This window comes from Styela clava, chromosome 10, assembly GCF_964204865.1.
Source record: "Styela clava chromosome 10, kaStyClav1.hap1.2, whole genome shotgun sequence".
NCBI lineage: Eukaryota > Metazoa > Chordata > Ascidiacea > Stolidobranchia > Styelidae > Styela > Styela clava.
The window spans coordinates 17,903,731-17,918,398 of NC_135259.1; the positions used below are offsets into that span (position 1 = coordinate 17,903,731).

Here is a 14,668-nt window from a genome sequence, read left to right on the forward strand (position 1 = left end):
ATGACATTAGCCTATAAAGTTACCTTTATCTGCAGATCTGTGCAGATTTATCTAAACATGACCCAGTCAAAATAATATTGAAACCTTTTGAAAAATTTTCTTATTTATTGTTGATTCAATATGGAATGTTTCTTATAGACTAGTAAATTATAATACTATTCTGCTATTACTTTGACGTCCTTCGTTTTATAACTTACTTCTAGTCCGTGGATGTGAATACTAATTTGAGTGCAGAATCTAGAAGTGAACTCTGAAACTGAAGCACAAGTCAGATATTTTTGATAATACAAATACTACTGTACTAAAGTATACAGCATTGACATTACTGCATTAGTAGCTTTATTTCAGTATTTAGTCATTATTGAAAAAAATCATTTTTTTTTCATAGCACAAAACTCCTATTGCATATACTTGCCGTAGTAAAATAGGTTACACTGTCTGACAATTGCACAAAGGATTTTTTTTATTTCTATCAATCATTGAAAAAACTGAAATACACAATATGTCTTCATGCTCGCTTCGTATCCAATCTCCTGCTCCGGAATTCACTGCAACCGCCTTAAACGATGGAGATTTCAAAGACATCAGTCTTAAAAGTTATAGAGGTTTGTTGATTTTAAATAATATGTATTGCAATTATGCAACTTATGTAGCCTCTTATTCTACATTCTCTTCAGGGAAGTAGCCAGAAATTTTCAAAGTAGCCTAGGTGTTTTCAATTTCTTTTTTTTCAAGGTAGATTGAAAGATTTACCCTCGAAACCATCTGCCTGGCTACCCCCCTGATTCTCTTCAATACAGCAATAAGATATTGGTTTCTTATGTTCTTGAATATTTTACTTTTCATTTCTATCCGGATATCTGAGGGGCTTTTGAGGTTATATGATATGATAATTCTGATTTTCTGTTACTTACACAACCCCTTAACTTCTCTAGAACAAATTTTTGAATTTCCGAAGTTTCAATAAGATGGGGTAATGAATATTTCATGTCCTATACTTCAATTTTGTGTCATAGGGCAGTATAGAACATGCCACTGGTTATCTATATGACGTAGAGGGTATCAGTAGCATGGGAGTGAATACATTTTTCTGTTAAGACAGTAAGACATTTACAGTACTGCAATAGAAGAGTATATTAAAAAATGATGATTGCCTGTTGAGTGTATCAAAGTCATGTTGTATGCTTATTTTCTGTCTTCAATATTCAGTATTTTTTTTGAAACAGAGTTCAATTTCATAGTGAAAGTAAATAATATCTTTCAAATATGCTAATTCATAAAACAGTCTACTTTGTTACCCTGGTAATCATGGAAGTGTGACTGGTTATAGCAGACTTAATTTGACTACTTGCTTTCATGCATATCAGATTTTAAATCGAATGTAACGACAGTGGGCTTATTCCTGTATATTGTTAGACTAATTCTGACTTTTTTAAAAACAGTCGAAAAACTCCAAAGTTCTTCCATTTTTTAGGCAAATACGTTGTGCTGTTTTTCTACCCATTGGACTTCACATTTGTTTGTCCGACAGAGATAATTGCTTTTAGTGACAGAGTTCAAGAATTCCGAAATATTGGTTGCGAAGTCTTAGCTTGTTCCACTGATTCAGAGTTCTCCCATTTAGCATGGTATGTGATTATTTTAATCATTTTTGTTGGGATTAAAGTTTTTTTTTTATTTATTCTATATGGGAGCAAACCGATTACATGTCCAGTCATAAGGTGAACCACTCTTTCACCCAGTTACCAGTCCAAGTCTTGTATGACATTAAGTTACCAGATAGTCATAAGGTGAACCACTCTTTCACCCAGTTACCAGCCCAAGTCTTGTATGACATTAAGTTACCAGATAGTCATAAGGTGAACCACTCTTTCACCCAGTTACCAGCCCAAGTCTTGTATGACATTAAGTTACCAGATAGTCATAAGGTGAACCACTCTTTCACCCAGTTACCAGCCCAAGTCTTGTATGACATTAAGTTACCAGATAGTCATAAGGTGAACCACTCTTTCACCCAGTTACCAGCCCAAGTCTTGTATGACATTAAGTTACCAGATAGTCATAAGGTGAACCACTCTTTCACCCAGTTACCAGCCCAAGTCTTGTATGACATTAAGTTACCAGATAGTCATAAGGTGAACCACTCTTTCACCCAGTTACCAGCCCAAGTCTTGTATGACATTAAGTTACCAGATAGTCATAAGGTGAACCACTCTTTCACCCAGTTACCAGCCCAAGTCTTGTATGACATTAAGTTACCAGATGTTTGAAATTGGACAAAGGAGAATTTGGAACCGGCCAGTCTTTATGTAAACAACTTTGCTACTGTCCATTATTTTTTTTACACATAATTATCACTCATTGGATTTAAACTTATGAAATCAGGCAGGGTAATCAGGAGTCGTTATGGCCTGCCTGTATCTGACGCTTAGCTAGATGCAGTTGTCATAATTTTTATATTTCAATAGCTCAACCTTTTTTTTTATTATTGCCGACTAGTCGACTACTAAAAATAAGTAATGATAGATTTTGTTTAATGATAGTTACAAATTTTTTTTTCGAAATGAAATGCTACCGTACATGTCGTGTATTATTATGTCTGATATACTGAGTATTGAATTTTTCAAATGGGCATTCCAGGCCAGGCCACAAGCAACTAATTACAACTTGATTGCTCAATTCATTATATTTTATGCTTAATAAAGTTATTTTATTTTCCAGGGTGAATACACCTAGGAAGCTTGGTGGAATCGGACAAATGAATATTCCAATAATTGCCGACAGAAATCATGAAATATCTAGAAAATATGGAGTCCTAAAAGAGGATGAGGGAATTGCATTCAGGTTAGTTTATTTATTTTTCCTGAGGCACGTTAAGTCCAACTTCGCAACACTTGCTCTATTTATCTCACACTTTTCCAACTGATATGGTTGTTAAGGTAGATATATATTGTGAAGCAAATTGTTGAAATAAGGGTCTTTCTGTAGTATGCGAGCCAAGATGGCGTACAGTCGGACACTGGAACGTAGTATGTGTACCAGGTTAGGGTTAGGCCATAATTTTATTCCAATTTTCCGTATTTTAGTTTAGTTACTAGTTTGGAAACTAGCCAAGTGATTCCCGTAGTATTTATACCTGAAATTATGGACTGACCCTCACCTGGCACACATACCACATTTCGGTGTCCGCCATCTTGGTTCGCATACTACAGGAGTATCGAAATGAGCATATGAAATGGTGGGATTCATGCTATGATCTGGGTTAGGATAGATGTAAAATTATTTTGCAGAAAGTTAAGATATTTATATGATGTGAAATCATAATAAGAGTGAGAAAAAATTGAAAGTCTGGATTAAAAACGGAGCTGAAAAACATTCTCACATTAAATTGTTATAAATATGGACACTTGGAAAATACCGTAATACTGAAATTCTTCAATTGAAAGTTCTCAAGTCTACTATTTGGGTATCTAATGCATCTGTTTTTGCGAATGCTACTGTGGAAAGGTGATTAGTTCAATGCCATTGAATTTTTATAAATTAGTGTCATGTAAACTCAATAATCATATAAAAATGGTTAGTAATTAGCCCCGTCTTTTCTTTTGCAAAACCTCTGTGTTTTAAGTTTTTGCGAATAAAGAACCATACTTTTCGATATATATATAGCTAAATGAATAGCGTCTCAAAGCTTATAACTACGATTCTATGACTAAGATATGAAATTGCTCAAAATTTCGTATTATTTAGAATAAAATAATATATTTTTGTCATCCGTATCTGTGATTTATTGGATGTTGTGTAATAGATATGAAATATGTAACAATTTTGTCACTCTGAAAGAAGAAAGAATCAAATTCAAATTAAGCTAAATTGAGTATTTCCTTGTTAGACTTGCTAATGGGTGCCGCTACTCGACAACCAAACTTGGTTACTCGCGCCTTCCCTCACCCTGAAATGCTTTTTAATTATTCATTGCAATTTGTATATCAAGTGTGCTTTCAGTATGGTGAATAAACTACTGATTGACTGCACTCTGAATTAGAAACTATGCAATAAATATTCAGCTTGAAATTGTCTTGCGTCTTTGAAACTCTCAGCGCAAAATAAAATTTGGTCGTGGTCATGAGTAGACATGGGCAAAATACGGCCCTGCGGGCCAAATCCAGCCCGTTAGGTAATTCAATCTGACCCGCTTGATGCTGCCACAACCAAACTGAAACCAAATTTTGATGTTTTAGTTAAAAATAGCTCAAGGAATTTGTTGAGATTGCGGTTAAATTTAGTTTTGGCGCGAGGTTTATTATTGTTTTTCACTGTTGCTTTTGTAACACTGTCAACATTGTTCATAAAATGTGACTCTTCACGTCATACTTACATGGCCCGCCAGTCTAGGTGGGCAAAATTTTTGGCCTCTGATCCTGAAACCGTGCCCAGCCCACTCCTGCTCATGACCATCGGAAGAAAACTGCAGTTTTCTGTTTTCTTTGTTTTGCTTTTAAATATGTGGTTAATAAGGATATGACATAAAAGTTGAATGTGATCAATTACAAATGACAATCGGTAGTTTATTTTTTCACCACGCTGAAAAAGCACTCTCCAGATACAAATTGCATATAAAAATATGGTACTACCATAGTATGTGGACCAAGATGGCAGACATCGAAACGTAGTATGTGTACCAGGTTAGGGTTGGGCCATAATTTTATTCAAATTTTCCTTATTTTAGTTCTATTACCAGTTCAGGGACTAGCCAAATGACTTCTATAGTATTTGTACGTGAAATTATGGTCTAACCCTTAACCTGGTACTCATACTACATTCCGGTGTCCGCCATCTTGGTTCACATAGTATGAGAGTACCGAAACTATTGCATTTCAAGCTGAAGGAGTAATAGAATGATTTGGTTACATATGAAAACCTAGTATCCAATACAAATTACCGTAATATAGCTTATAGGGGGGGGTTCTATCTTGGGGAAAGAGAACTTAATATTATTTCTTAATCATATAGCTCAAGGGTGGCCAACATGTCGATTGACACGTTTCGAGCAGTCGGTCGCGTCTGATGTTGAGTGAATTTATTAACATGCTTCCAAAAATTGTCTGGAACCAGTTGTGTGTTTTACAACAGGAAGAATACAGTACTTTACATGCACAAAATACAATATACACATACAGTATTTGAGTCTGGGCAAGTCCGATAAAACATATTATCACATAACAAATGCAAGTTTTTTCTCTGCCAAGGTTTAAAAAATGATGTGACGAATATCGCGTGTCTAGACTGACAAACAATCCTTCAATAACTTCCGCAGTATGCAAAATTTATTGTCTCACTCCAAGAGTAGTGTGATAACTATTACTCGCAATGGTAGCAGTGGCATCAAAATACCCAATTTGTTCTAATTCTAAGCAAGCGAAGAATCGCGTTTCGAGGAAATTGTAAATTAGATACTGAAGTTTGAGCAGTCATGTAACATTCATGGTTTGAGTATATTCATTTTTCGCTGTTTGGATAATGAAACATTTACTCCAGGTACAATTAAATATTCAAATCAACAACTAGAACATGAAAAATACAAATTTGTGTCGATTTTCATAATAATGTGCCCACAAAGCCTTCTTATTAGCAGCATTGGAATTTTTTGTATGCATTTGTGCATCTATCTGCACATTCAGTGCCCATTCTTTTTTTTGTGGGACCTTATTACCGATCAGTCGATCGCGATATATTTTGAAGATTTAAGTCGATCATGGTCAAAAGCATGTTGGCCACCCCCAATATAGCTAACCACAGCCTATCCTGCCAGTTACCAGTCCATGTAAGGTATGGAAATAGTTAATCAATTATTTGTTTCGGATGAATGCACTTGGTTTCCAATAAACCAGATAATTCATTGAAAATGTTTAATTCCAAGCTCAAGAAATGTCCATCATTTCATCCACACTATGCCATATTTCTAACTTGTATGACTTGTATACATTTGTAAATTGTGACACTCATTTCATTCAGTGAAATCAAAGTTTGCATATTTCAATATTTTTTCAATCTCAATTCTCACTCATTACATACGGTAGTTAAAACTATTTAAATATTTGAGAACCATTGGCTCTCAGTGTGTACTACAGTGTTAATTCTATAAAAACACTATTCTTGGCTGAGGAAGTGAAACAGGCTCTTGCTATAATATGTACAATTGTGGGGATTACCAGGTTTTGTTGAAATCAATATGAAACATATGGCCTTGTTGCCGGTTCTCTCAATTTCACAAATACAGAAACAGAAAGCAATGAAAATTACAACTCTGCTTTTGATACAGAATGCAATCTGGAACATGGTTTATTGACAGATTTATACCATTATTAAATTGATTGGAAATTTTATGTAAGGGATTTATATATCTGAATAGATTGAAATTACCGGTATACAATTCAGCCTTATCAATATCTTATCAAATGTATAATGAACTATTTTTCTGTTAAATAGAATTTGTTTGGGACATATTTGATAGGCTATTTTTTCATTTTATTTGGAATTAGAAGTATTTATATCCTTTTCCACAATTTGAAATGATAAATTACAGTTTGATTATTGGCTATTACTATTACTTTGTTTGCAATTTTAATTGGGAAAATATGTATTGACAAAATAATACAGTTAGATTTGTAATGCTATCTCATATATACATGTGCAACATCATTGAATGGAGCATTTTGTTATTCTGTAACAAGATACCTTATCACAGAACCAGACACGATAGATTCCAGGTTTCTAAAATGTCACATTGGTATGGTGATACTCTTTGTTATATTTGTAAAGGTTGTTTGGGTGGTCTGTGGGATTTGAGAATACAATATGATTGATGTTTTTGTTTCTGATGAAACTCTTGTTCGACCTCATTGTGAGTGTGGGTTCTTGTTTGTCAGGGTTTTTCTAGCAACATATTTATCAAGGCTAGAATATCAAGTTCTCTTTCAATTGGCATGATATCTGGACTCCCGTAGTGTGTGTACCAGGTAAGGGTTGGGCCATAATTTTATTCTGCATTTCCCTATTTTAGCCCTGTTACGAGTTTGGCTATGTTATCCAAATTAATATACCCCATGCCCATAGGCCTCAGTCCCTTTACACAACTTGATGTAAAGCAGGCGAACAAAATTAGTTTCGGTACCTCTGTATTGGTACACGTACTTCTGGAGCGCCTGATATCTGGCACAATCAATAAAAATCAGATTTATCAAGCATTCTATGCCACTTGATTCATGTTTTCTCATTTTATATTCTGCAGATTACTCTCCATAAATTGTCTAAATTCAATTTTTCAGTATAAATTTGCTTCTGTAAAATATTATTTATACGTATCACTCAGTGAATCACTGGGATGTTAGTAGCTACTGACAAATTATCTAGGTCCATCATAGAACAATAAATTGAGAATTCAATTATAGGCAATATGATAAGGAAGGATATATTGTAGGAATTTCATCTGATCAATGTTTAATACAGTGATATCATCTTCAAATTCTATTGCATGAAATAAATTCATCAGAGCACTATTTTTCATTGAAGTTTAACATTTTTGTATATTATATATATTTTTTTGTATGTCGTTTTTACAAACCAACATTGAGCAAGCATCTTGTTTACTTGGTCATCTTAGAAGTATCTCTAGTGTCCATGTCCGCCCAGACGTTACGTTAGTGGTTCTCAGTCGGAGACCCAGGGCCTCCCCCAAGGGAGGGTGCAGCGCGGCTGGATGGGGGCCACATTGCTAGGCGCAAATCTGAATTCTTTGACAAGACTAATCCCCATTCTTCCAAGTTTCATTGCTTGAAAAGGTTATTTCACAGGGTATTTTCACTTTGTTGAACATGAATTGTTTTGATAGCCTATAATGGAATTTGGAATACACCAATCAAAATAACACTAATAATACAACTGGAATGATAAACAGGAAGCCATGACTCCATGAGTACTAAATGCCTTCCGGAAGGGGGCCACAACCACGAGCCATAAACGGTTGTGAACCACTGTGTTTTGTTGAGTTTCATCAAGTCTTATCAACATTTTCTTTGCATTCCAGGGGTTTGTTTATCATCAATGAGAAAGGCATTTTACGACAAATCACAATCAATGATCTTCCAGTTGGTCGTTCTGTAGATGAAACGTTAAGACTTGTGCAAGCATTCAAGTTTACTGATGAACATGGTGAAGGTACTTAAGCCAGTTGCTGATTTAATTATTCACTTTTTTGATACATACAATAATCGGTACTCCCGAAGTATGTGGCCAATACTATCCAAAGATTATTGGGTACTCCGTAAATATGTGAACCAAGATGGGGGACTCTGGAACGTAGTATATGTACCAGTACCAGTTTGGGCTAGGCCATAATGTTTGTTTCAATTTTCCTTATTTTAGTTCTATTACAATTCCTGGGACTGACCAAGTGACTCCCATGGTATTTTACTTGAAAATTATGGCCTAATACTTACCTGGTACACGTTACGTTCCGCGTCCGCAATCTTGGTTCACATACTACGGGAGTACCCAAAGATCTTTTTATAGATTGGTATTGTACAGTTCAGCATAATTGTAAAAACACTAAAATTTGAAAAGTGAGATAACACTCGCGTAGTGTGTGTACCAGGTTAGGGTTAGGCCATAATTTTATTTCGATTTTCTTTATTTTAGTTCTATTACGAGTTGGGAGAATGTCTGTGTTAACTAAGTGAATATACCCCCTGCTTTACACAACTTGATGTAAAGTAGGCGAACAAAATTAGTTACCTCCATATTGGTACACACACTTTTAGAGCGTCGATAACAGTGCTCAAATACAAGGACACGAAGGCCAAAGCGAAATGGTATCAAATTCAATTTGGGTAATTTTGTATTCTAAGTAATTTGGACACCACATATCGATTCAAATATAAATTCCAGATTTCGTTATGTTATATCCATTAGGTGTTTTTGTGAATAGCGGTTATCAATTTGTAAACCCAACAGTAAGAATTTGTTTTCCAACACTGCAAGTTCGCAGATGACTCTTTGAGTCTCTCACGGCCCCTCGTCAAATCAACAAGTCGATATCCGCTTTTGTAATTTGTTACATGCTTTTTATTTATCTCATATTTGATATTGGTTTTGCATGACAAAAATTAATTGTCATGCAATAGACAATCTGATAGATAGATTTATGTCTTTGTCAACTAAAAAAAATATAAATATGAAGGCATACAAACAAATATATAGACACAGTTTTTTGGTGAAGACGGGAGGAAGCTATTATGACCAGCTTTAGCAACTTCTTGAAGTGAGTTACTCGAAGCAAATTTTCTGCACTTACTCAAAGTAAAGGGGATTGATATTTGAGCGAAGTAACAAGCGACGTTGAAGTGCTTATAGCTACTCATATGGATTTGTTTTGCATGATGCTAATAAGCACACCATGAATCCTTGTTATTCTTGTCAACATATGTTTATATAATGGACCATGTTGTAATCATTCGCTTGTAACAAGAGGCCTGCTTGTTATATTCATATATTCATTTATAGCCAAGGCTGAATAACCTAATTCACTATCCTGAACCATATTGCGGTCTAAAAACATTCTTATATTATCTTCTTGTATTCAAATAGTGTTACATTATAGCATGCATAAATAAGGAATTTTCCAAATTTATATATCCATGTGGGAGCTATATTTAAAATCGTCACAATGGCCAATAAGTACATTATGCTTAGATTACTTATGCTTGACAAAGCTCTCATTATTTATAACACTTGATGCCTTCTCTTTGATAAATGTGTGGGGTTCCTGATAAAAATAAAAATAAATACAGGATGCACTGATTTTAAATTTATTTTACCATTTTACTCTCTTTGCAAAGCCCTGTGATTATTAAACATAAATTGCAGTTTTTAATTTTGAATCTAAAAAGTCAATTTCAATTGAAAATGATTGGGCGATGTCTAAAATATTAACCAGATCAATTTTTTTGCCATTTTTATTGTAAAAAAGCGGCAATATATCTAACCTGTATCTTACATATTCCCGACCTCCTTTTTTCTCCACAACATGTGTATCTATATAACTGGTCACATTTACTATAAAATTCTATTTTATGTAAGATCTTTCAGATTCTAATTTAACTAAATTCTCATATTCCTAACTTGTAATCTACTGTTTTGTTATCAGTGGTTCTCACAGCCATGTTAAGGAGGTTGTTTTATATCATGCATTGATATAGTAATGTATTTTTCTATGAAGGTTATTTACACCAGACCCAAACAATGTCCTGTATAGTTAGCCACTGATGTGTAGGGGGTAAGACCATGCATCTAAAACAGTAGTTCCCAAACTTTTTAGAGTTGGGACCCACTATTTATTACCACAGCTTATGGCGACCCATTTAACTTTTTTAACTATTTATCCATTATATTAAAGGCTAAGTAATATAAAAGTAAAGTTACAACTACTTCTAAGTAAAGTCAAAACTGCAAATGCCAGTTGCAGCGTACCTGCACAACAAAATATCTTTGTTGGTTCTATTTTCTTTTATTTTTTTATGACATAACACAGAACATAGCAATGACTAATCATTGCAAAACTAACGTGTTTCCTCAAAAATAGGACCTGGCCTTAAAAAAGGGCCGATTTGAATTTCAAAAATGATTGTAATTAAACCCTACCCCTAAAATAAATTTAAAATGTGTGGGAGATGAAACGTTCAATGACCTGAGGTAAGGTGAAGATCACACCACTATTTAAGATTGTGTGATGTCACAATCACAATTATGTTATTTGTCAGTTGATTTTGGTATAGGAAACAGAAATAAAAACAATGAATGTCGGTTTTTATATAAAGTTTATTAAAAAACATGAAAATCCTATTCCATTTTTATTTTTGAACAGAACAGAGTTTTTTGAGATTTGTATTTCTCCAAGTTCATTGGCTTGCTTTATAGTTAACTTACAGTCAAACTGGCCCATTATTTCTCCTGAAGTGATTACTAATTACAGTTTTAATAGGAAATGCATCATATGCAGTAATGTATGGATATCTGGGTATTTCACAAGCCTAGTTGCCTAAATGTGCTTATTTCATATGGGGGAGTGGTTACACATTTATTCTGGTGGAGAGGCAAGCCAATTAGATAGCTGGGCCATATCAGCATGCTGACAAAATGAGGGCTTGTTAATTATGTTTTGGAAAACTTCCATAAAAAGGACAGGATAGGATTTACATGTTTATTCCAGGGGAGAGGAAAGGCGATAAGCTAGCTTAATCACATGACGAACCACAGCCTCTAGTCCGGTTACCAGTCCATGTCGGGTATGCGATTAGTTAGCCAGGTATTTGTTTTCAGATGCATGGACTAGATGGTGGAGGCAGCCGTAACCGAGTGAGCGTATTTCTAGCGCTCAGTACGATGGGCCACACCGCCGAGCCAAAAAATCAAAATGACTTATTTTACATTTTTACGAATTCAATTTTGTAACATGTGACTAATTGGAAATTGATTGCCTTTTGGAGAAATTTGTTATTCTGCAATCAAAATTGAATTAAAGAGAGGATGATAGACAACTATTGGAACTTTAAAGTGTGTAAACTGTAAAGGCCATCCATATAACTGTTTTCTATTTGTACTAGGTTTGTATATAAATCAACTTTTTTTTCTTTTTCTTTTCATTAGTTTGCCCAGCGGGATGGAAGCCTGGAGCGGAAACAATAGAGCCAGATATAAAGAGAAGCAAAGAGTATTTTAAAAATCAATGATGATGAAACGTTGATAAATTGAATATCCACTGAAACTCAGTAAACTTGTGAAAAGTCTTTGATTTCATATTTTTCTCTGTACTGTATATGCACATTAACGCGGTGGGAAAAACCGAATCATTGTGTGGTGATCCTAATTTAGCGAATTAAATTGTTTTTGAATGTTAAATCATACAAAAGCATGCGTTCCATTCATTTTCAATTTTGCTGGACATACTGTGACGTGGCCCATTAAAAGTATTCATTTATGCACTGGGGTTTATAATCCCAATTTACAATAACACATGACAAACATAGATTTCATATTGCAAAAAAAATCTGTTTAATCTTCGAATGAAAGTTTGAACAATAAAAAAAATGAAGGAAGTTTTTTACTAGCTATCATTTCTTCATTTCAATATTTATGCCAATCTTGTTACTGTGTTTTTCTCCAAATCACTATATCAGAAATTTTTGGAATAATTTTAATATTGTGATAGAATTCTGAGACTTTCAACCGATCATGATTGCGATTTGCACGATGAACAAAAAACATTCCTTCAACAGAAGGGTAATTAGGTTTACTAGAGAAAACTTATCGCATCGAAAAAGTGAGTTTCTACAATGCTAATATGTCTAATTTTCAAGATTTGCTTGGATTCATTCACCATCTTTGGTTGCAACCAGGAATGTAGTCGAATGGGGAGTTTACATCCTCTGAGGTGGGCCTGGCTATTTAAAAAAAGCATCAGATTCCACGTTGACAATATTTTTGCAATTCGGTTGCGACTCTGGGTTGTATAAGTTCCGAATGCATCTCACTACGCATAAAACTAGCTTTGTTTCGTTATCTGTTGTGAATACCTGATTAACTTTTTTGGTTTCCTCACATATATCGACTTCATTTACTTAGAATTAGATTTTCGAACTTCTACTGTGGCATGGATTCCCCCCCCCCTCCCCCTAAAAATTTAATAACCCCGTAATTTAAAGGTGTGACACCACACTTTGATTCCCAACTTAAATATATTCCAGTGCAGATCGTCAGTCAAACACATTTTTACAACTTGCATGAAGTTTAATCACTAGCGCAAAATATCTGCCACCCGCTAAATTTGGAAACCCCCCTCAACAATAAAAAGCTAGGAAGCATACTGAAAATTTAGCGACTTTGAAAATATGACTCAAGGTCCGGTCTCGAGCGGCCCCATAGCCCTGGTTGCAACTTGAGCAATAGTCAGCAATTTTTGCTGAAAATTTATCATTGGTATCTAATTTCCGTGGGTTTTGAGTGTCTGTAACACCGGTCTATCATTATTCACGATTGATTCTGTGAATTTGTCGGTACTCCCGAGGTATGCGCACCAAGATTGCGGACACCTGATTGTAGTATGTGTATCTGGTTGTACAACTACTACGGGAGTCACTTGGCTTGTCCCCGAACTGGAAATAGAACTAAAATTGGAATAAAATTATGGCCTAACCCTAACCTGGTACACATACTACATTCCGGTGTCCGCCATCTTGGTACGCACACTTTGGGAGCACCAATTTGTCTAAGTTTTCTTGTACATGTCTCACTGTTAGCCAGCATTTCTTGCGTTCACTTGTACCATTTGGTGTTGTAGTGTAGTATTTATTTTTCCCTCTGACTGGTTTTTAGACTCTGTATTGTGGATACATTTAGACTTTTTTGTCTCAAAGCATTTTTTCTTTGTTTTCTTATAATTTGGGCTGGGCTTTTTCGAGTACCTGATGACTTCAGAATTGAATATTTTTTTCGAATGGAATCTTGAATACTTGGGAGATTTGAGATTTTGCTCTGAACCGATTCGAATAATTCACTATTCGATTCGAAATGTCCAGCCCCACTTATGATTGGCCATCATGTATTCAATGTCTCGCAACTACTACAAATGTGAATGAGGCTGCAAACATTTTGGATGAATGTTGCCTTGCCGTGGTTTCTTCTGGCTCGTTGCAATTACGGAGAAGTACTTTCGGCAAAAAGAAACCTTGTGTACGTGCGGACCATTAATTCGAGTGTAGGCAAATTCAACTACTAATATTATCTTACCCGAAATAGGAAAATTTGTGTTTGTGTGAAATGTTTATGTGGCCAAATTAATGGTTTGCGCGTAAGGCTTTATTTTAAATGGCATAACTTGTTTGGAAAATATGCGGATTGCGTGAAAATAATGACTTTGAAGTAGGATGAAATATGGTTATTCTGCAATGTACATCCCAATATTACTTGAAATGCTCTTCTAGGTACTTCATTTTGATAACTCCCCAATGCTACTATGTCTCTAAATTTAATATTTAAAAACACTAGTGCTCCCATTGTGGTGAGTCCAATTTCGTTTGGTCTTCATTTTTAATGTCAATAGATTGGTGAGAATACAGGTTACTGTGTTTCGTATCGTTTTGTCTTTTTACTATTTTATTTTGTGAAAATGAGAAAGCGGTAAGGTTAATTATTTGGCATTTGGCGCTCCAGAAGTTTGTGTACCAATGTGGAGGTAACTTTTGTTCGCCTACTTCACACCAAGTTGTGTAAAAGGACGGAAGCCTGTGGGCAGTGGGTGTATTCCCTTAGTCTACACAAACAGTCCGCGAACTCGTAATAGAACTAAAAGAAGAAAAATGGGAATCAAATTATGGCCTAATTCTAACATGCTACAAATACTATTGGAGTCCCAATTATTTATATAGGAATACTTAACCAGCTAATTGGTCTGTGTGGATTGGTGGAAAAAGCCGTGGTCGTGCTGCGTAAAGATGTCTTTAGCAGTGTAAGAGCATGGCTCTAAGTGTTAGAAATAGACTCGCCACCGCACCTGTGATTACTCTACGTGGCTCTAATAACCGCTGGTCGGCTTCCTTCACCGCAAAGTCCATGTACC

The 14,668-nt window shown here is 35.1% G+C and overlaps 1 protein-coding gene across 1 annotated transcript; it reads left to right on the forward strand.

Annotated features, from left to right (window-relative positions):
- Nucleotides 1–392: 392 nt before the first annotated feature.
- On the forward strand, nt 393–14,184 carry LOC120337255 (peroxiredoxin-like). The gene is made up of 5 exons (XM_039404984.2): nt 393–605; nt 1,475–1,628; nt 2,722–2,844; nt 8,084–8,214; nt 11,701–14,184. The coding sequence occupies exons 1-5, from the start codon at nt 503–505 to the stop codon at nt 11,781–11,783; spliced, it is 594 nt and encodes a 197-aa protein (XP_039260918.2). The 5' UTR covers nt 393–502; the 3' UTR covers nt 11,784–14,184.
- Nucleotides 14,185–14,668: the final 484 nt, after the last annotated feature.

Coding starts and splice junctions, on each gene's coding strand:
- LOC120337255 (XM_039404984.2), top strand. CDS start 503: ATGTCTTCATGCTCGCTTCGTATCCAATCTCCTGCTCCGGAATTCACT. Junction 2,845..8,083: donor GATGAGGGAATTGCATTCAG/GTTAGTTTATTT, acceptor TTTGCATTCCAG/GGGTTTGTTTATCATCAATG. Junction 8,215..11,700: donor TACTGATGAACATGGTGAAG/GTACTTAAGCCA, acceptor TCTTTTCATTAG/TTTGCCCAGCGGGATGGAAG.